Below are 23,648 nucleotides of genomic sequence, written 5' to 3' on the forward strand. Positions count from 1 at the left end.
AAACCACCAAACAGCTACATGTCGACACAACTGATTTATTTCCATGACAAAAGATATTGAGCTTCATAACTGCAATGACTTGTAAATGCAGACATTCATGAGAACATTCTGTCCATCTCGGACCTCCTGTGGGCTCTGTCCCTCGGCGCTGTGGAACACCACTCTGTACTGCAGGACAGGTCGGGTAGGTCCAGTCCAGCTCAGCTGCACCTCCCTGGGGCCCAGCTCAGAGAACTCCAGGTCTGTGGGGCTTGGGTAGTAGAGCACAGGGTCCTCTGTCGGCCTTTCGTTTCCTACACAGTAAACAGAGAATGAGGAAACTACTTGGTATTTCCTCACAGAAAGAGAGTTTCGTAAGAGTTTGTATAAACATACGGATGAATGTACTGAAATACTAAACTCACTCTTAGCAATGCTGCGCTCCTCTATCTTCCCACAGAGGATGTGCACCAGTCGGTCCACCAGTTTGCTGAGCAGGGGGAAGTCATTCACATTGTAGACGTTGATCTCCAGAGGCTCAGACGCCACCTGCCTCAGCTCTGATTCGTCTGCGTTCTTTACACCTGAAAGACAAAGGCACAGTCCTTTTTTCACACGGCAATACATTCCTGAACAGACACACAAATTACTGACAAACACAACCAAGCATAAATAACCTGCAAAAACAAACAAACAAAGACACAAACTCCTGTACTTCCTGTACTCCCCATTATGCAAACTAAACCCTCAAGAGTAACAGGCTGCACCACCAGGGTAGATCTCACCTACAGCGATGATCTCCACGCCGGTGTTCTTCAGCCGGTTGGCTGCAGCGATGGCGTCATCCTGCGACTTCCCATCCGTCAGGAGGATCAGGATACGAGGGGTGTCCGGCCTCGCCCCCGACTCGTGTCTCAGGTTCTCCTCCAGGACATGCAGCAGAGCCTGGCCTGTGAAGGTGTTGCCGCCCTTGTATCTGAAGTTCCTGACGGCCTCCAGCAGTTGCTCTTTGGTAGTGAAGTTGTTGAGCTGCCACTCAGTGCGAGGGTCTCCACTGTACTGAGAAAGGGCTGGGAAAACAGAGGGGCAATAAACTGGTAATATCACTCCACACGACAGTTATTGGAGTCCCGGGAAGTAAAAACCTAACAGAGGAGAGTACTGTTATACGTCGAGTATTTACAGCTGCAGAAACAGGAAAGGGGCCAAAACCACCAGGATTTAGATGAAAGAAAGTGCACGAAACAGAACCATTAAGATCAAAAGACATCTGCCTGGGGATGTCTTATATATGTGGCTTATTATTATATTAATTATGAGATCAAATCACACACCCTTTCATAAGAAACCCAAAACGCTAATTCAGCAGAAAGAGTCTGCTGTGTCTCACCTATCTGCACCCTGTCTGGGCCGATATGGAAAGGCGTGACTAGACCCTCCAGGAAGTCCCTGACACGTCTGAAGTTGGTGCGTCCAATGCTCCAGGAGCCGTCCACCAACATGACCACGTCAGCGGCTGCTGTCGTGTCACACTCAAAGGCCTTCCGAGTGGACACCACTGGAATAACGAAGAAACACTCTTAAAATCAAGAAAACTGGCTGATCCAAACTAAGGAAAATGCATTAGTAGTAGGTGTGTATGTGTGTGTTACAGAGGAATACAGGAGAGTGCAAGGACATTTCTGCTCCAGAGGCCCTATCATTATCCTGTCCTCTCTGTGCTCCCCTCCTCAGGAAACGCTGTCATCAGATCGGAAATTGCCACTCACTGGAATATTTTGTTCTATGATTGCAGTGCTGAGGATGACAAAGTAACGCCAGAACTCCTCTTCTCGGACTTAACTTTATCCTTTAGCGCTAGAAGAGTGTGCATACTATGGGCTCTAAATAAGGTACTTCACTTAAAACACTGAAAATACATACAGGCTTTTTAAACAAAAACATTTTGCCTGGTACATCTTGAAGTAACAATAATAGTGTTTTTACAAACGGTTTGCTGTAGGTGGGATGGATGGGAGTTAGTGTACCTGTGACAGGCTGGGTGGGGATTGTCTTCCTGACTTTCTCCCTGTCAGAGTTCTCATCCTCTACTGGTTTCCCCTGAGTTGTCCCCTGCTCCTCCTTATTGTCCACCTTGGAGCGATCCTTCTCTTTCTTCCTCTTCCTCTTCTCTTTGGGAGCCTTCTCTGTCACCAACTCATTATTCTGGGTAGTTGTTTCTGGAGTAGTTGGAGGTTCTACAGATACACAATTTGACAGTTGGTAGTGTTAAAGAAACAACATCTACGACAGAAATTCCAACAGCATAATTATTTCAGGCCAACAGTTGATATATGATGACAAACATTCAGGAATAGGCCATAGTAATATCCCATCTCCAGTTCTTATGAGACATTGTTAAGATACAGGGAACCTGTAAAACCCCTTTGTACTCTCCCTTAGCCCACTCCCTGTTGCCTCTCAGCCATGTTTCTCTCCAGTGCAGTCCATCTCCCATGCTGGACAGGGCAGCTTACAGCTGTGGCACTGCATCAGCACTCTCATTACAGACCTAGTGTGACAACGCAGGCGCCTCTCCAGGCTCCTACCCCCACCCTGCCAGTTAAACACACATAATGACAGAGCCCATGGCGAAACAGAGAGGAGAACACAATATCAACTATGGGGAGGATGTGAGGGGGTTGTGTTTTGTATTTTCTCTAAGTGCCACTGTTGCCACCCACAAACAAAGCAATTATCAGACCTGAACATATTAGATATGGTATGCATACCTTTTGCCAACAGCACTGTAGTGTGACGTATACAATTACGACAGTAAACAGGAAGTGAAATAACATTCGGAACATAAAATCCTGTAACAGCACATCACTTGCAGAACTGATTGAGGATGACCATTATATTAACTTCAGTGCTTATTGGCCAGAGTAAGGTTCCTGGGCATTGCTCTATGGCCGTCAAATTCAAATCTGGACCTAAAAAACATTATAATCAGAGACTGATTTAGCCCTGTAGGAAGGTTCAATTAATTATCAAGTATAACAGAAAAACAGTGGCACTCTCGACCTCGTAGGTTAAGATTTTAATAGCCCTGCTCTACAGTGTAAAATCCTTTGACCTAAAAGCCCTCCCTGGGTGAGAACACCCCCTACCTGTAGTGGTGGTGGTGGTGGTGGTGGTGGTGGTGGTGGTTGCCGGCTCATGGTAGACCACAGTGGGTACAGCTACCAGGGCCTCTATGGGGTCATCCAGTTCACCTGACCCTGACCCCCCTGGTAGGGCCTTCCGCCGCTGTTCACGACTGCCACTACGGACCAACTCCTCCTCTCGCAAGCCCTCAACTGGCAGGACAGAGAGAGGAGAGCAGAAGGACAGAAGAGAGGAAATAGAGCCATGGAGAGACAAATGAAGGAGGAAAAGATGGTGGAAGAGAAATGACAGCGGTGGTTGAACGGGAAGGAGAGGAAGAGGAGAACGAGTTGGAATTGAGAAGGAAAGGAGAAATGTGGAGCAGCAGATGAGTAAATGAATCTAAAATAATTGTACATTCTAAAACATATCATTTTTATGCAGAGCTTGACAAAAATAAATGCCAGCACATGCACAGCACCAGGAAAAGGGCAAATGTTGCCTCGAGAAAACGGTAAGTGCGACAGAAAACGAGTATGACATTTCTATGGAAATAACAAGTGGGGCTGGGGGTTTGAGAAGAGGCCAGGAAGGAGCTCCCAGACTAGGATCATCATTGAATGATAGCCAGACGTTTTCAAGTCAACACCAAAGTCTGACTTGTCCCAACGCGCTTCCATTGACACAGTAACCCACTATCACTGAAAGGCTGGCAACAATAAGAAATATTTTGAAGGGCATTTTGTTCCTAAAACAGCTTTTTACATAAACCAGGTTTCCATCCAACCTTTTTGTGAGACTAAAGTACATTGAATAAAAGAAATGTCATGACATTTGCCTGACAGAAACAGAATTTTTTTACATAAACTTTCCAGATGTCAACATAAACAAAATACACTAGACAAGGTGGGATCTTTTTGTGTCGGTGGAAACGCTTTTTTACACAAATATTGAAATAATAACCATCATATCGAAGTAAACTTGGAAGTCACGCGATGACATGTGGTCCTCCCACTACGACTCGGGAAAGCATGCAATTTATTAGGCTACAGATGAAATAAATATGGGCACAACTTTCACTAGGACAGGGGGGGGGGGGACATGTCCCCCCACATTGTGAAATTGCATTTTTGTCCCCACCAGTTTATCATTGGAATGTGACACAAAACCAGGCAAAGGTGTGCGTTAGGACCATGCGGACGCCTCCGAGCGGTCGGGTAGGCTGTTTGGAGTGTTTATCAAACTGAATAATAATTATTTTAATTTATGTCCCCTCCACTTCTAAAAACAAAGTTGAGCCCCTGGAAAGAAATTATGAACTTCACAGTGCGGTGAAATTGCAAGGTGATGAGCTTGATGCTCTTCCTAAATATCGTTGGTCTTATTCTGGTGACATGATAATTGAGGCGTGGCTGCAGTTTGACAAATAAAAATAATCTTGCTCTGTTATCCATAATAACAATCGCATCATGTACAGCGCTGTTGACATGCCAATACCAGAGTGGGCACACTTGCTATATAAAACTCACATTTTTCTGTGAGAAAACCATCATTAGTGTTGAAAATGCGATGGAAACCCATTTAACTTGTATTTTTTCCATTCGGTACATGGGAATTTAACAGCAAAAAGCATTTTATGTGGACTACATCACACACACCCTTTAAACTGCAACAAGTCAATTTGATGGCAACATCTCTGGAGGGAAAATTAACATATTGTTTTTATCCAGATTCTAGAATATTTGCATGTAAATCTGTCGTCAATTGGATGGAAACGTAGCTTCTGTCTCCCTCCCGCAATAATCACAACCTGTAATTGTGCAAGAATACTCTTAAAATGTCTCAATTACAGACAGTCCCTTGTGAAAGAAAGGCTGATAGGTGTGTGTGTGGTTACATGGAATGGAATAATACGGAAGTGTTTGCACACATTCAAATGTCAAAGGCACACAGGTATTTAGAAATGCCCAAATAACTGGGGGGGAAAAAAATGTACTGCAAATGTCTGAATGTGTTGGGTCTATAAAGGCTGCTTTTTTCAACCCACATGCATAATGTGTTGTTACCTGACAGAGAATAACAGTTGCTTTGTAATGACCAGTTCACCAACCAGAGATAAAGTGAATTTGGTAAAGCCCACTGAGGTCAACTGCGATTTTTATGGGAATTCGCAAAATTCCCTTAATGATTTGAGAATTCCTACAGTGGTGGGCATGAGACACAGGCCTACACTAGTGGGCATGAGACACAGGCCTACACTAGTGGGCATGAGACACAGGCCTACACTAGTGGGCATGAGACTCAGGCCAACACTAGTGGGCATGAGACACAGGCCTACACTAGTGGGCATGAGGACCTATGTCGTCACTCTTGATCTATGTATCTGTACAGCTCTCCCTTGCTGTGCCCTTCACTCTCTCCTTCTCCGTATAGTGGTCATCTTTCTCTAACATCAGTTACTCTTTCCTTATCGCTCTCATTTCCCCATAACGGTCAAACATTCACCTAACCTCCCACTCTATCGAACACTCTCTCCCTCCAGTCCCCCCTTATTGTAAACTCTCCCTCTCTGGCTCTTTATCCATCTTCCTCATGTCCTTCACACCCTTCATTTCATAGTCTCTGCTTCCTCTTCTATACTAATCCTACTCATTATTAATCTCCACCTTTCCAAACTCCCTCTGCCATTACATTCCTCCTAACATCATTTCATCTCCCTCTTAAGTCCTCTGCATTCATTCCCCCCCCCCCCGTTCCTCCTCCTTGCCTCTCCTTCCTGTTCAACACTCCCTCTCCCCTGCCGTCTCTTACTGGTGAAGCGTCTCTTGGCGATGAGTTTCTCCAGTGTGCCGTTGAGCACTAGGACCTGGAGGGCGTATTCCTGGCTGGAGTCCAGACCTGCCACTGTGGCCCGGCCACGCGTGGTTGTCAGCATCAGCTCCGGCTGGGGTACCTCTGGAGGACAGAGACATCGAACACATCAGACAGTCTCTCAGATTCTTGCAGAAGTGAGAGAGCAACTGAGACACACATACAGCTGCTGTTACCACAACAAATGGTAGAAAGAGATAGTGAGCAGAAGAATAAAAAATAAATAAATAAATAAAATTTAAAAAATATGTGCGTTTTCATAAAAAGGCAACAACTCGACAAGGAAGAGAGACGACTGTTCTATAAAAAGAATGTGTGAGTCATGACCCAGAAGGTGGTTGGATAAACCACAGCATATCTCCCTAAGCTATCAGGTGAGAGCCTTCACAGCCAGGTGTGTTCACGCTGCAGCAGTCAAAACATAAAAAATATCAATTGTTCCTTGAGGCTTTGTTTACAACATCAACTGAGCCAGATATACTATATTCCTTTTCCCCTCTTCTAGCCCACTGCCACATCTCTTCATCATCATCATCCCCATCTCTCCAAAATCCCTAATGTCTCCTTGTGCTTCTTCCATAGTGGTCCCCTCCGCTCTTGCTCTGTTCCCCCCTATCTCCTCATCTCCCTCTAGAGAGCTGCAGGGTAAACAGGCATGTCTCATGTCTGTTTCACTGTTAACCGTTTCTGAGTATTACCATCACAGACCTGTCTGGACACAGCTATGACAGAGAACTGGAGATAAAATAAAAGATAACATGACAGTGAGAAACAAATGTGGAAGTGTGGGGGGGGGGGGTGGACAGAGAGCTGACACAATGAGAAAATACTCGTGAAATAATGTTTCACACCTATTTATTATATAACATGAGAATGTAAATAAAAGAGAGTTGTATAAGTAGAACAAAAGGAGAGACGTCAAGCTAACCAGAGTAGCAGGGCAGCCCTTGTACCCTGTGGCTCGGTCAGATTGACCAATGAACGGTTTCCAACTAAATTAGAGTGAGGAGGTGTTTACTAGCCAGTGGCCCGTGCTTTGATCAACTCTGGCTCCAGATGGCATAGAGTTAAGTGGGAGGGACAGCTTGGCAGCTTTACTGTGGAGAACAGGCAGCTGGGTGGGAAATTGTAGGGTTCTGGAAAATCATTCAAAAAGGCAAATAAAAGAAATACAATGGAAAAAAAAGTGAGGCACTTACCTATAGTTAATTCACTTTCATTTGGGTAATAATATACTGCACATTAGTCCAGCACTAAAATTGCCTCTATATACTGTAAGTACAAGGCAGTTAACCCACTGTTCCTAGGCCGTCATTGTAAATAAGAATTTGTTCTTAACCGACTTGCCTAGTTAAATAAATGTTTAAAAAAAATAACAAATAAAAAGTGGTCTTGGTTAAATATGTAATCCGTAGTATCGTAGGGGAAAACAGCATCACTGTCTGCCCCCCATGGCCGTTATTGATTTTGTTGACAAACCAGAGGTGGGGTGCATCGCTAATCAGTGTAAAAAAAGAAAAATGCTGTACATATGCTGCTGTACATATGCTGCTGTACATATGCTGCTGTTCTAACGCGCGTGCAATGCCTTCAGAGGGAAAAAAACACTGTTAGTTGTTTGCAGTAACGTCTTTGTTGTTTTAATATCGCAAACAGACGTGACAGTTTCACCATTAAGGATTCCAGCTTTGAGTCATCGTGACCCAACATTGTCAACTCTTAGTTAGAATCAACCTCACAGTACACACCAGTACTGCTGGCTCACCTGAGATGGGCTTCACGCGGACCTTGTATCCCTGGACCGGCCCTTCAGCCTCCTTCCACTTCATCTGCAGCCGATCCTGAGACAGCACTGTCAGCTTCAGACGCCCTGCAGTGTAGCCAACACATATGCGCACCCACGTTAGGAATAGGTCCACATCTAACATCAAATCAATCATACAAATCAACAATCAGACTGCTATTCAGAAGTGTTCCCACCAGAGCAAAGAACAAAACAATCAACTTGTGATTGGAACAAAGGATTTTTGTCTCACACAGACAAAAGCATAATCAACACGAGGCACTTGAAACATGAACATCTATGCAGTGATTACTTGTTGTGAGAGACCAACTGAGCTGTTTCTCTGCTGTGGAACTGATTCTGGGTACGAGTATAGCGGTGAACTTGGCAATGGGGGGTAGTGGTGGGGGGGTTGCAGGGGTGGTGGGCTGTTCTAAGATCAAAGAAATTCCCCCCCAAAATGAATTTATTAGTAGGTTCTAAACCTTTTTCAGACATCCAATCCTTCTTCCTCCTTCACTAATCAAATCAGTCTCTTGTTTTCGGGTCATCTACATAATTTCCAACGGGGGATTCCCAACAATCCTCTTCTTTCATGTGTCACTCTCTGTCCTCCTCTCTCCTCTCCAGCTGCCCCTGTCTGCTCAAAGCAGGCCTTGTGTTCTCCACTGGGATAGCAAGAGGGACAGGAAATCCGTTTAAGGCCTGAGGTTGAAGGTCAGTTTGAAGGCACCTTATACACAACGTCATGGGGAAAACCGAAGACATTGTAGAGGAGTGCAGATATGAATCATAGCACTTACTGTTGATGCCTGACTTTAGGCACAGTCTTCATTTGGGGAGGTGGGGGCTGGGACAGGGGTAAGGGGCAAGGGTCTCTGTTCACATGGAAATGCTTTAGTAGTGTCCCACTGTCTCTGCATCTAGTTCTGGCAGAGGATCAGAGGGGATCTGGAGACTGGGGTCAATGCCCCGCACTCCCATGAATAACAACAACAGCCCAGAGATAAGTCATCACTGCACTGGGAGCTCTGAGGGAGTAATGTTGCATACTGATAATGAAACATAAAAAAAGGTACACTGAAAAATCTGGCAAAATTAATTGTTTTGTTTAAACCTATGACTAATATCAGCCAATAATATTATCCAGTCATTATTATGTTATATGATTATCGGACATAAACGGCTTAGTGTGTGTGTGTGTGGGCAACAAAAAGGAGTGAATGAGTTCACATTAGTGTCCTGAGAGTTTGTGTAATTGCTAACATGAGTCTACATGTCAGACAGACATCTTACATGTCAGTCTAGAGAGGTTGCACAATGTCAGGGGATTTGTATGCTTCTACAGCTAGAGCAAAATATCCATTGAATACTATGGCCACATGGTACAAACATGATCTGATACATAGTAGTGATGATGTACATGGTACCTTGGCTATGGACTCCAGAGTTCATTAGCACCAGGAAAGTGACCAGGAAAGGCCCCATCAACGCTGGGCAGCCAGGTCGTTGGCAGTGAAGAGGCATGACTAGAACATAGAAACCTGAAAAAGGAAGGCAAACAATGGTCATAGTTAATAGTATATAACGATTTGATTATTGCCAATATTGGTGAGTACTGTGCGTAGGTCAAAACCTGTGGGAGCACAAATGAGAGTTTGTCGAAAGCCATTTTGTCAAACTTTAATCTCGAAGAAACCCACGTAAGCAAATGGATAAGGCAGGTAGTGTGACTAGGACAGGCACAATTACCGTATAACCAACAGTTATGGATGAAGACGGTCATTTAAAAAAAAACAAGTCATAACTATAAAAAGAAAATATGCTGAATTTCTTTGGGAACAAACAGCTGACTGAAGATAGGTGGTCACTAGTTACTAGAAGTCGACCGATTAATTAGGGCCGATTTCAACTTTTCATAACAAATCGGAAATCGGTGTTTTTGGATGCCGATTTTTTTTTTACACCTTTATTTAACTAGTCAAGTCAGTTAAGAACACATTCTTATTTTTAATGACAGCCTAGGAACGGTGGGTTACCTGCCTCGTTCAGGGGCAGAACAACAGATTTTTACCTTGTAAGCTCAGGGATTCAATCTTGCAACCTTACCGTTAACTAGTCCACGCTCTAACCACCTGCCTCTCATCAATGCAGTAAGAAGCCAAGGTAAGTTGCTAGCTAGCATTAAACTTATCTTATAAAAAACAATCAATCATAATCACTAGTTAACTACACATGGTTGATGATATTCCTAGTTTAGTCTAGCATGTCCTGCGTTGCATATAATCGATGCGGTGCACATTCGCGAAAAAGGACTGTCGTTGCTCCAACGTGTACCTAACCATAAACATCAATGCCTTTCTTAAAGTCAATACACAGAAGTATGTATTTTTAAACCTGCATATTTAGCTAAAAGAAATCCAGGTTAGCAGGCAATATTAACCAGGTGAAATTGTGTCACTTCTCTTGCGTTCATTGCACGTAGAATCAGGGTATATGCAACAGTTTGGGCTGCCTGGCTCATTGCGAACTAATTTGGCAGAATTTTACGTAATTATGACATAACATTGAAGGTTGTGCAATGTAACATGAATATTTAGACTTATGGATGCCACCCGTTAGATAAAATACGGAAAGGTTCCGTATTTCACTGAAATAATAAACGTTTTGTTTTCGAAATGATAATTTCCGGATTCGACCTGATTAATGACCAAAGGCTCGTATTTCTGTGTGTTATTATGTTATAATTAAGTCTATGATTTGATATTTGATAGAGCAGTCGGATTGAGCGGTGGTAGGCACCAGCAGGCTCGTAAGCATTCATTCAAACAATGCTTCAATGCTTCAAGCATTGAGCTGTTTGACTTCAAGCCTATCAACTCCCGAGATTAGGCTGGTGTAACCTAAAACTTCTTACCTGGATATATTGAAGACTCATGTTAAAAGGAACCACCAGCTTTCATATGTTCTCATGTTCTGAGCAAGGAACTTAAACGTTAGCTTTCTTACATGGCACATATTGCACTTTTACTTTCATCTCCAACACTTATTTTTTGCATTATTTAAACCAAATTGAACATGTTTCATTATTTATTTGAGGCTAAATTGATTTTAACTTAATATAATACACCAATAAAAATAATTGTTCACTCAGTATTGTTGTAATTGTCATTATTACAAAAAAAATAATATATATATATATATATATATATATATATATATATATATATATACACATATAGGCCGATTAATCGGTATCGGCTTTTTTTGGTCCTTCAATAAAAATCGGTATCGGCGTTGAAAAATCATAATCAGTCGACCTCCACTAGTTACCAAAGTCATAAATCCTGCCTATTTCTTAAAATCAGATTTGAAACCTAACCACACTGCTAACCTTAAATTAAGACCAAAAAGCACATTTTTGTTTTAATGATTTTTTATGAGAGCCAATTTTGACTTTGTGGCTGCACCATCTAGTAGAAACCCTGAAGACGTGATGCCCGAGCATGTGTGTGGTTGAGTCCGTTTTGGCCTTAACATCGACTCTTTTCTGCCCCTGAACAGGCAGTTAACCCACTGTTCCTAGGCCGTCATTGAAAATAAGAATTTGTTCTTAACTGACTTGCCTGGTTAAATAAAGGTTTAAAAAAAACAAAAAAAAACAAGGTTGTCTGTAATCAAGGTTCAGTGAGCTATTGGATCACTCCAATATGGTATCCTTCTGCTCGTTAGGATACATTCAAAGTAAGAATTTCAGATTAGTCCTGGGTACCGGGTAGTGCTGCGGTTGACTCCATTAAACACGGCCCTCCACAGACCTGGTTTGCGGCAGCAACATTGACTCGATAGTACCTAGCAAAAGTGCTAGACGACGTCCAACTGGTCGAGGCACACATTTTAGCAAGGGGAACTCTCAGAGCAGGGGCCACAATGTAGCTACTCCTATAGTAGAATGTGCCACCAGAGACAGCACAGAGCAGCCGGACAGCTGATACGCTATAGTAAGTGTCCACAATACAATGTGAGAGTCTCTTTCGGTGGAGTTCTGGAGATGAGCCTGTGAACATAACACATGAACAGCTTAGTCTGTGTAACGTACAGTTGAAGTCAGAAGTGTACATACACTTAGGTTGGAGTCATTAAAACTCGCTTTTCAACCACTCCACAAATTCTTGTTAAGAAACTATAGGTTTGGCAAGTTGGTTAGGACATCTACTATGTGCATGACACAATACATTTTTCCAACAATTGTTTACAGACAGATGATTTCACTTAATCACAAATCCAGTGGGTCAGAGGTTTACATACACTGTGACTGTGCCTTTAAACAGCTTGGAAAATTCCAGAAAATGTTTTCATGGCTTTAGAAGCTTCTGAGAGGCTAATTGACATAATTTGAGTCAATTGGAGGTGTACCTGTGGATGTATTTCAAGGCCTACCTTCAAACTCAGTGCCTCTTTGCTTGACATCATGGGAAAAATCAAAAGAAATCAGCCAAGACCTCAGGAAAAAAAATTGTAGACCTCCATAAGTCTGGTTCATCCTTGGGAGCAATTTCCAAAAGCCTGAAGGTACCACGTTCATCTGTACAAACAATAGTACGCAAGTATAAACACCATAGGGACCACGCAGCCGTCATACCGCTCAAGTTTACATACACTTAGGTTGGAGTCAATAAAACTCGTTTTTCAACCACTCCACAAATGTCTTGTTATTAACAAACTATAGTTTTGACAGGTCGGTAAGGACATTACTTTTTTGAGAAATGTCCTCTGGTCTGATGAAACAAAAATAAAACTGTTTGGCCATAATGACCATCATTATGTTTGGAGGAAAAACGGGGAGGCTTGTGTAACCGATGTGAAAAGGCTAGCTAGTTAGCGGTGGTGCGCGCTAATAGCGTTTCAATCGGTGACGTCACTCGCTTTGAGACCTTGAAGTAGTGGTTCCACTTGCTCTGCACTTCACAAAATAGATGGCATCATGAGAACGGAAAATTACGTGGATATATTGAAGCAACATCTCAAGACATCAGTCAGGAAGTTAAAGCTTGGTTGCAAATAGGTCTTCCAAATGGACAATGATCCCAAGAATACTTCCAAAGTTGAAGCAAAATGGCTTAAGGACAACAAAGTCAAGGTATTGGAGTGGCCATCACAAAGCCCTGACCTCAATCCTATAGAAAATTTGTGGGCAGAACTGAACTGTGCGAGCAAGGAGACCTACAAACCTGACTCAGTTACACAAGCTCTGTCAGGAGGAATGGGCCAAAATTCACCAAACTTGTTGTGGGAAGCTTGTGTAAGGCTACCTGAAACGTTTGACCCAAGTTAAACAATTTAAGGCAATGCTACCAAATACTAATTGAGTGTACGTAAACTTCTGACCCACTGGTAATGTGATGAAAGAAATAAAAGCTGAAATAAATAATTCTCTCTACTATTATTCTGACATTTCAACATTTGTAAATAAAATGGTGATCCTAACTGACCTAAAACAGGGAATTTTTACTAGGATTAAAACTGAGTTTAAATGTATGTAAACTTCTGACTTCAACTGTAAGTGTCTAGTGTCCTCACTGGTTTCAGCACACTTGGGGAAAAACCCAGCGGACAAATGTAAGTGCCGGTTCACGTCTGTCAGACACGACCGAGTGGTTATGTAATAAAGAGTGGTTAGGCCGGAGGATAACACTCCCCTTGTCTGCACCCACTCTGAAACATTCAGCGCTCACTGAAAGAGCATGAAGTTCACTAACCTTCTTAGTAGAGGTAAGAGCCAACAGGAATGCCACCTTCATGGAAAGGTGCTTCAAAGACACTAACCCCAGGAGCTTGAAGGGTGGCCTAGCAAGTACTGACAGCACCACGTCAAGGTCCAAGTTTGGCACTGAACAGGCCTTAGTTAGACATCTGCATCCAGCTCCCTTAACAAATTTTGGAGAGCAATGGGAGGCCATCGTCATGGCACGCCGAAATTGTAGCCAAATACTCTCTCAAAGCAGATGCCGCTCGGCCTGCATCAATCAGTGATTGTAAAAAGTGTAAAACCGTTTGGACATTACATGACTCTGGGGCAACATTATGACCCTCTCACCAAGTACAGAATATGCCCCACCGCATTTGATGCATGTTGGTGGAGAAAGACCTGGCATTCTACAACATGTTCACCACATTGTCCTGAATGCCTAAATGCCTTCACTTGCCCATTTACGCATCTCAGGGGCCAAGCCAAAAGCTAGAAGTGGAGTGGATCCGGATGCCAGGGCATCCCTGAGCCTAAGAGTGCAGGTCGGGTCTCAGCAGCAGCGGCCATGGGGTCCCAGAAAGGAGGGACAACAGGAGGCTGAACCATGGTTGTCTCGGCCAGTATGGGGCCATCAGGAGCAGCCGGTGGCCCTTCAAACTGGCCCTGTCTAGCGTAGCTCTGATCAGGGGAAATGGTGGGAATGCATAAAGTGTTGTTGCTGGCCAAACCCAGAGGGCCTGGAGGGTCCTACATCAAGAACCAGCGGGGACAATGAGTGTTCTCCTGAGATGCAAACAGGTCCACCTGCGCTCTCCCAAACCTTTCCCACAACTATAAAACCACCTGAGGGTGTAGACTCCAGTCCCCTTCCGGCGGGCCATTTCTCAAAAACATGTCCGCTGCCCGGTTCAAGACCCCGGGGATGTGCGCTGCCCGCAGTAACGCTGAGTGTGTCTGAGCCCACATCAAGTGCTACCGAGCCATTTCGTGGCAGTGCCGTGATCTCAGTCCCCCCTGGTGATTGATACGCCACTATTGTGCTGTTGTCTGATCTGAGCTGGACATGCTTCCCCAGGAACTGTTGGAGTGCCAGTCAAACCATCCTGAGCGCCATTGATGTGCTTGCCACTCCATGCGTCCGCTCGCTGCCATACCTCTGAACACTGCCCCACAACCTGCTGGCGAGGCATCGGTGCACACTTGCTCCCGGTGGTGGACTGTGTTCAGTATCACTCCATCCAACAGGAAGGAGTGAGAGAGTCTGAAATTGTTACTCGGAATGTGTCTTGCTGCACACAAGGATATCATATTGGAGTGACCCAATATGGGGGGGGGCTTTACTTGGCTCATCACACTCTAGCGACTCCTTGTGGTGGGCCGGGTAACATCAGGCTGACCCGGTTGTCAGTTGAATGGTGTTTCCTCCGACACATTGGTGCGGCTGGCTTCCGGGTTAAAGCGGGCGGGTGTTAAGCGTGGTAAGGCGGGTCATGTTTCAGAGGACGCATGACTCGACGTTCACCTCCTGAGCCCGCAGCGATGAGACAAGATCAAAATTGGGGAGAAAAAGGGGGTTAAATACCCAAACAAATACCCAAACAATTTTTTTTTGATTCTAGCGACAAGTTCTAGCGACAAGCCTTTGGGGAGATAACATAAAGGGTTTAAGCAACTTTTCCCACTCAAGAGTGAGAGAAGCTGTCTGTCCAACACAAGTCACAGCAACGGCACACACACAGACAGAGAAGCACAAGGGGTGGGGGTGAAGGAAAATTGGTGGTGTGGCAGCGTTGCGGCAATGGCAAAATGTCATTTAGCGACAAATCAAGGAGCGGATCTCACTGAAAAATTGTTGGCAACACTGAGCTAATGGTTGTTTCCCGCCGAACTGCGCATGTGCAGGCTGTCAATATAAGTTGAATATTTTTGAGTCAATTGTGCCCAGCCTCATGGGTCTTGAACCCGGGTCTGTAGTGACGCCTCTAGCACTGTGATGCAGTGACTAAGACCGCTGCGTAACTCAGGAGGCCTATGAAGTTGAATTTGACTAAAATGTTAATTAAATATTTAAAAATAATTTAAGACAATGCCATAGAAAACACGTGGGGGAAAGAGCCATGAGGGAAAGATCCCAAGTCTCCTCATTGCCCACCAGCAAAATTTGTCTAGATTTAGGCTATTGTTTGTGTATTTTACACTATATTGAGGTAAACATCGGAGTATAATGCTTGTATGGATGTCAACACCAACACATGTTCATGTCATCTTTACCATTCAACTACATTACAGTTAAAAACAACTGATTACCATTAACGATTTCTGTATGCTAGCTATGCTAACCAGTTTATACGAACGGGAGTTTGTATTTAGCAGTCACTTCTTCTAAACCTGAAAAGGGACAACTTCTGCATGTTATGCTGCAAAAACACACCAAAATATAAAAATTGGCCTTACGTAAGCACAGTGTCCCATTCCACAACCTAAATCATGACAGATTCAACGAATATCCTACGTATCCTACTGGTAGGTAAAAAAATAACTCGGGAAGCCAAGACAATAAAAAGCCATATTACAACCTGTTGTGATATTTGCTCTATAACCCATTTGTTTATATGCCACCGTGATTTAAAATAAGGCCGTGACAACAGTCACACAGTGGCGGAAAAAATTCAACTACACATACATTTTTCCCATCACAAAACCGGAGAGCCACATTGCTCTGGATAAGTCCACAAAACAAATACTGCACGTAACAAACAGTTGACCTGCAGCAAGGTCAAGAAAGTTAATCTACTCGACAGTTTACTCTACAGCTACTGATTTAGAACCACAGAGTTACCGCAAGTCAGCACAAAGACAACAGGAGCACTGCCTCTGCTCTTCCAGCACCATTTCAACTTAAACATAATCAAATCAACAAGGTAATATTTTGCTCAGTTTAATACACTGAAAACAAACTTAGACACCAAAACCAATTAATTAAGTTGGCAAAACGGTCTATGGCTCTGCCATTCAGTAAACCTTTCATTTTTGTTTTCATAGGCTACCTAGCTAAAATGATTGCTAGCCTAATTTCTTCACATGGGCAAAAATGAACCAGCTAAGTTAGCTAGCAAGTTAATGTGAGCCCACTAGGCTACATATTGACCTTCAATCATCTCAGGTCAGTGGAACAATACGCATATTTATGGTTAGATCAGAATCACCATCATAATCATTGGCCTGTACAGAGAATTAGGTCAAAACCACAAGTCCAAATCTCCATCCATGGCTTAGGAAAGGGCCAATTTAGCAAGCATGCTACTGAAGGACATCAAATCAAGCAGACCAGAAACAGACGTTTGTCTGAGAATGATGACATTTTGCTTAGGATGGTATTTGATTTGTGTGAAGCAAAATCCAAACTGTCATTTTGCTGTGGCAGGACAACCCACATGAGCTCAGCTCAACACTGATTGGCTAATTATTTTATTAAAAAAATTACCACGTGAGACATAATGCTTGCTGGCGCCAATCAATCAAATGCTAGGGCAGCAACATGTCATACTCTTTTGTTCCAGACAGCATCAGATACATGGAATACACATACTGAGACAGAGGGGTGCTTTTCCCCCTTGTTCAGATGATTTCTCGAGTGAGATACAGCCACTTGTGAATTGATAGAAAATTATGAAAACATGGTCAAATATATTTGTCAAATATTTGGGGAAGCCTGGCTTCCCTTGGCATCCATAAATACATAACACTGTTTGTTAGATCAGATTTGTTGGATGTGCGCCAATCTGGTCAATGGAACATCTGATTTCCATTCTCCTTTAACGCATCTATGGCTGCCTGGTATTGTGATGAACATCACAGTGGAAATTATTGCAAATTTGCTGTGAAATGATGTTACTGATGTGGCTCAAGCAATGGCAAAGCCATTTTGGGTTTACTACCTTTATATGTATTTGGGCATTTTTATTGTTCAGAAATGTGGTGGGTACTCTCTTCGTTCGCTGGACGTTATCCTGCTAACTGTTCCAAATGTCCCAAACTGAATTTGGTAAACGGGCTTTTATGTACTCTGCGCCATCGTCTTGGAATGCCTTACAAAATACTTTTAAACTGGAAGAACTATTTTTAAATCACTGATTAATGATCTTGAGACTGATTCCCTGACCTGTCAATGTTTTTAATTTGCTGTTTTTTTTGCACAAATTTGTTTACATCCCTGTTAGTGAGCATTTATCAAGATAATCCATCTGACACGTGGCATATCAAGAGGCTGATTAAACAGCATGATCACTAGAAAGGTGCAATTTGGGTTGGGGACAATATAAGGCCACTCTAAAATGTGCGGTTTTGTCACACAACACAATGCCACAGATGTCTCAAGTTTTGAAGGAGCATGCAATTGGCATGCTGACTGCAGGAAAATCCACCAGAAAATGTAATGTTAATTTCTCTACCAACATTATTTTAGAGAATTTGGCAGTACGTCCAACCGGCCTCACAACCGCAGACCATGTGGAACCACACCAGCCAAGGACCTCCACATCTGGCTTCTTCACCTGTGGGATCATCTGAGACCAGCCCTCTGGACAGCTGCTGGAACAGTGGGTTTGCACAACCTTTGTTTCTGACAGTTTGTGCTGAAATTGTCTCCGGGAGCTCATCTGCGTTCTCGTCGACCTAGCCTGGGTCTCGACCTGATTGAAGATGGTTCTGATGCCGAATTGCAGTGTACAAATGCTCACCTTTGATGGCCACTGGAACACTGGAGAAGTGTGCCTTACGGATGAATCCAGGTATGTCATTGTGTGGGCGAGCAGTTTGCGGATGTCAATTTTGTGAACAGAGTGCCCCATAGTGGCAGTGGGGTTATGGTATGGACAGGCATAAGCCACGGACAACAAACACAATTGCATTTTATCTGTGGCAATTTGGATGCACAAAGATACCGTGACGAGATCCTGAGGCCCATTGTCATGCCATTCATCCACCGCCATCACCTCATGTTTCAGCATGATAATGGACGGTCCTTTGTCGCAAGGATCTGTACACAATTCCTGGAAGCTGAAAATATCCCTGTTCTTCCATGCATGGCCGATTAATTAGGGCCGATATCAAGTTCATAACAATCGGTAATCTGCATTTTTGGATGCCAATTATGGCCGATTACAGTGCAGCAAGGAGTCAAGGTAAGTTGCTAGCTAGCATTAAACGTATCTTATTAAAAACAATCATTCTTAACATAATCACTAGTTAACTACACATGGTTGATGATATTACTAGTTTAACTAGCTTGTCCTGCATTGCATATAATTAATATGGTGCGGTGTTCATTTATTATCGAATCACAGCCTAATTCGCCAAACGGGTGATGATATAACAAAAGCGCATTCGCGTCAGGGTATATGCAGCAGTTTGGGCCACCTGGCTCATTGGGAACTGTGTGAAGACTATTTCTTGTTTACAAACACCGTAATTAACTTGCCAGAATTGTACATAATTATAACATAACATTGAAGGTTGTGCAATGTAACAGCAATATTTAGACTTAGGGTTGCCACCCGTTCGATAAAATACGGAACGGTTCATTATTTCACTGAAAGAATAAACGTTTTGTCTTTGAAATTATACTTTCCGGATTTGACCATATTAATGACCAAAGGCTCGTATTTCTGAGTGTTTATTATATTATAATTAAGTCTATGATTTGACATTTGATAGAGCAGTCTGACTGAGTGGTGGGAGGCAGCAGCAGGCTTGTAAGCATTCATTCAAACAGCACTTTCCTGCGTTTGCCAACAGCTCTACGCTTGAAGCATTGCGCTGTTTATGACTTCAAGCCTATCAACTCCAGAGATTAGGCTGGCAATACTATAATGCCTATAAGAACACCGAATAGTCAAAGGTATATGAAATACAAGTGGTATAGAAATAAATAGTCCTATAATAACTACAGTGTAAAACTTCCAAACTGGGAATATTGAAAAACTGGGAATATTGAACCACCAGTTTTCATGTGTTTTCATGCTCTGAGCAAGGAACTTAAAACGTCAGTTTTTTTTAGTTTTTTTACATGGAACATATTGCACGTTTTCTTTCTTCTCCAAAACTGTGTTTTTGCATTATTTAAACCAAATTGAGCATGTTTCATTATTTATTTGAGACTAAATTTATTTTATTTATGTATTATATTAAGTTAAAATAAAAGTGTTAATTGTTCATTCAGTATTGTAATTGTCATTATTACAAATATTAATAATTTAAATTAAAAATAAATAATATATATAATTTATGTTTTTAAATAAAAATATATATAAAAAAGTATTTTTTTTTAAAGTATACAAAAATATTTTAATACGTTTTTTTTTTTTTATAAATAAAAAATATCGTCTGATTAATGTTTTTTTATGTGTAACTTTTTTTAAGTGACAAATAATTCCATATGTGTTCTTTCATAGTTTTGATGTCTTCACTATTAGGGTTGCACATTTTGGGGAATATTCAGAGGTGGAAACTTTCGTGGGAATTTTTGAAGATTAACAGAAAATATATGCAAATGAATATTAATACCATTTCAAATGTAGGTGTTTTTTGCATTGGATATATTTACCATATCATATGGAGACAGAAACCTTTTACGTTATCATAAGTAAACATAATTGCAAATGATTAAATCCTTCCAATAGAAATAAAAAAAATGTAAAAAACTTTACAAATTGAACTAACTTAAATGAGTTGATACTTCACATTGGATGATTTCACTGAATAACAAAAGAAAGGGGATATTGAATGATCCCAACGATCCATCTCCTAAAAACGTTTCAAACAATTTATCTGGAAAATGATAGTCTGGAAACTAAAGCTTTGGTTGTCTTCCTCTCAGGCTTCCATGTCTTCTCCCTGGACCTCCTCAATGTCCACCACTTGAACATCAGACTGAGGCCTCATCTTCACTACTTCCCAACCTCATTGTCAGGCTCAAAAAGCCTCAAATTTGCCCGAATGGCCACCAATTTTTCAACCCTTGTATTGGTCAGCCTGTTGCGTGCTTTGGTAATGTGTGTTCCCAAACAAGGACCAGTTGCGCTGATGTTGGTGGGATTTGGAGGATGATGGAGGCAACAGGGGAAAGAGCCTCAGATCTACAAAGTTCCTTCCACCAAGTGGCTGATGAGATACAGTTGAAGTCGGAAGTTTACATACACTTAGGTTGGAGTCATTAAAACTCGTTTTTCAACCACTCCACAAATGTCTTGTTAACAAACTATAGTTTTGACAAGTCGGTTAGGACATCTACTTTTTGGAGAATTGTCCTCTGGTCTGATGAAACAAAAATATAACTGTTTGGCCAAATTGACCATCGTTATGTTTGGAGGAAAAAGGGGGAGGCTTACAAGCCGAAGAACACCATCCCAACCGTGAAGCACAGGGTGGCAGCATCATGTTGTGGGGATGCTTTGCTGCATGAGGGACTGGTGCACGTCACAAAATAGATGGCATCATAAGAAAGGAAAATTATGTGGATATATTGAATCAACATCTCAAGACATCAGTCAGGAAGTTAAAGCTTGGTCGCAAATGGGTCTTCCAAATGGACAATGACCCCAAGCATACTTCCAAATTTGTGGCAAAATGGCTTAAGGACAACAATGTCAAGGTATTGGAGTGGTCATCACAAAGCCCTGACCTCAATCCTATAGAAAATGTGTGGGCAGAACTGAAAAAGCGTGTGCGAGCAAGGAGGCCTAGAAACCTGATTAGGTTACACCAGTTGTGTCTGAAAGAATGGGACAAAAGTCACCCAACTGATTATGGGAAGCTTGTGGAAGGCTACCCGAAACATTTGACCCGAGTTAAACAATTTAAAGGCAATGCTACCAAATATTAATTGAGTGTATGTAAACTTCTGACCCACTGGGAATGTGATGAAAGAAATACAAGCTGAAATAAATCACCCTCTCTACTATTATTCTGACATTTCACATTTTTAAAATAAAAGTGGTGATCCTAACTGACCTAAGACAGGGACTTTTTACTATAATTAAATCTCAGGAATTGTGAAAAACTGAGTTTAAATGTATTTGGCTAAGGTGTATGTAATTTTCCGACTTCAACTGTACATGCATGCATACACACACAATTTGTTTTATCCCAGCACCCGTCCCCGCAGGAGGCCTTTTGCCTTTTGGTAGGCCGTCATTGTAAATAAGAATTTGTTCTTAACTGACTTGCCTAGTTAAATAAAAGAAAGAAATACATTTCTACAAAACCCTTGAATGAGTAGATGTGTCCAAACTTTTGACTGGTTCTGCATATATATATATATATATATATATATATATATATATATATATATATTTTTAAATGCTATTCGAAAGGTTATTATGGTGACCGCAGTCATTTGGCTGGCCAATGACCATCATCCTTAATACCAGGACCATCACTGCCCCAAGTGTCCCTCGCTGTTCCCATGGGAACATTGAAAATGCTGAGTCCCACTGACACCGAGGCCAGTACAGATGCTTAAATACTGTCTGCCCGCCATTAGGACAGCCCTCTAATTTGAATGGTCTAATTACACAGACAGACACCACTCTAAGACCCATTATACTGCAGGTGTCTGTCTGACTGAGGTAGGAGACAGGGAGGGGCATCAGCGCTGGGTCACCAGCATCAAAGCATGCAGTGATGTGAGGCTGATAACATGAAGAGACACTAAACAGAGGACAGCTGTGTGTGTATCAGGAAACTGTTGGGTGCATGTTTAGGCATGCAATGGGCACCAGTCCACATGAAAAACTGTGTTCAACAACCATTTTTTAATTTCTAAATATTCAGTAATATTATTTTACCCTCTTCTGCAGAAGACAAAGGCCTAGCATACATATGACAACTATTTTCCTATATATGTGTCCAGTACACTCATCATTTCCAGCCAGAGGGCCTTGACATGTAGCTGCTTGCCTGATTGTTGTAAAACTTTATGTTTCGTCACACCGGGGTAGAGGGCAAATCAATCGACGATTCTGTCGTATTTCTTCCATACTTCTTGTCTGTCAGACACTGGACAGAACAAAGTAGGCCTATGGTTATGCAATGAAAACTGTTCTCCTGTGCATACCAGAAAGAGAAAAATAATGGTCTATACTAGAAATAAGGTGTTGTACTGCCAGTGCTTGCTTCTTGGCCTCTCACAAAACAGCTTTTGGTGACTATTGAAATGCCCAGAGCCCCATATACAGCTCTCTGGTTCCAAGTCAAACATGCTGACCCTCCTTTGGGAAGCAGGTCTCCGAGCTGCAACTTTGTTTAATGCCCTTTCACATATCTACCGGCACCTCTGACATGCCCCCACTTCTGACAGCGGTGTTGCAAACTGGGGTTAGGTAGCGCGACCGGGACTCGAACCCGGATCTCTCTGGTTCTGCAGCAGGCATGTTAACCACAACTCCAATATAATTATTTGCCCAGGTGATTACTTTGTTAATTAATTCCATACCTACTTGCCTATTTCAGTAGACCTCGCAGGTGGATGGGGTCGCTTCCTATAAGCCTAGAGTGGGAGAAACTACAAGGCGATTCATCACGGCCATACAATGTTGCTGAGATTTATCACTCCACCCCCGCCATTGAAATACATCGAGTTTCACGCTCCTCTCAAAATAGAACCGATAAGCGATGTTGGGGCTGAGCTACATCTTTGTTTCAGTCTGTCTACCTGCCGTACGCAAGTGAGAGATAGCAAACCAGGCGCGACTGCGAAGCATGTTCTGTGACTCACCTACTATATAATGTAGGCTAATATAAACTAGATGTAGGCCTACAATGTAACAATGAAGTAGCAACAATGTAACATGTTACAGAGCCAATCAGCCTACCTGGGGTCGCAAGTTACGTCCAGGTTATTCCTTCAGCGCGAGATGAGACTTTTGCATTCCAAAGGTGAGGATGTCAACAGGCTGAACTTCCGCTTGCACTGCTTTGCTCCCCCATCAAGCGCTATCTTCTAGAGTTGGGAATGAAATATGATAGCTCTACACTACAGGCAGCCCTCCTACACCGTAACATGGGCGTGGTGCACTGTTTCAGAGAAGTATACATTACCAGGAGATCTGCCCTTACTTTCATGTTTGACATAACATGCCT

At 42.5% G+C, this 23,648-nt stretch overlaps 1 protein-coding gene across 2 annotated transcripts in view; it reads right to left on the reverse strand.

Moving 5' to 3' along the window:
* LOC139416483 (collagen alpha-1(XX) chain) overlaps window positions 1-23,558 on the reverse strand; it is a 33,607-nt gene extending 10,049 nt beyond the window's left edge. Inside the window, exons 1-10 of one of the 2 annotated variants that reach the window (XM_071165118.1) lie at window positions 23,381-23,558; window positions 9,190-9,303; window positions 7,742-7,846; window positions 5,917-6,060; window positions 3,129-3,317; window positions 2,007-2,216; window positions 1,370-1,537; window positions 765-1,049; window positions 405-563; window positions 124-293 (exon numbers count right to left, since the gene is read on the reverse strand). In XM_071165118.1, the coding sequence (XP_071021219.1) occupies window positions 124-293; window positions 405-563; window positions 765-1,049; window positions 1,370-1,537; window positions 2,007-2,216; window positions 3,129-3,317; window positions 5,917-6,060; window positions 7,742-7,846; window positions 9,190-9,286 (1,527 nt within the window). In that variant the 5' untranslated portion in view covers window positions 9,287-9,303; window positions 23,381-23,558. Of the gene's footprint in view, window positions 1-123; window positions 294-404; window positions 564-764; window positions 1,050-1,369; window positions 1,538-2,006; window positions 2,217-3,128; window positions 3,318-5,916; window positions 6,061-7,741; window positions 7,847-9,189; window positions 9,304-9,395; window positions 9,431-23,380 lie in introns of those variants that run through there. The other variant, XM_071165119.1, reaches the window with a different exon arrangement.
* Window positions 23,559-23,648: the final 90 nt, after the last annotated feature.

This window comes from Oncorhynchus clarkii, chromosome 9, assembly GCF_045791955.1.
Source record: "Oncorhynchus clarkii lewisi isolate Uvic-CL-2024 chromosome 9, UVic_Ocla_1.0, whole genome shotgun sequence".
Taxonomy (NCBI): Eukaryota; Metazoa; Chordata; class Actinopteri; order Salmoniformes; family Salmonidae; genus Oncorhynchus; species Oncorhynchus clarkii.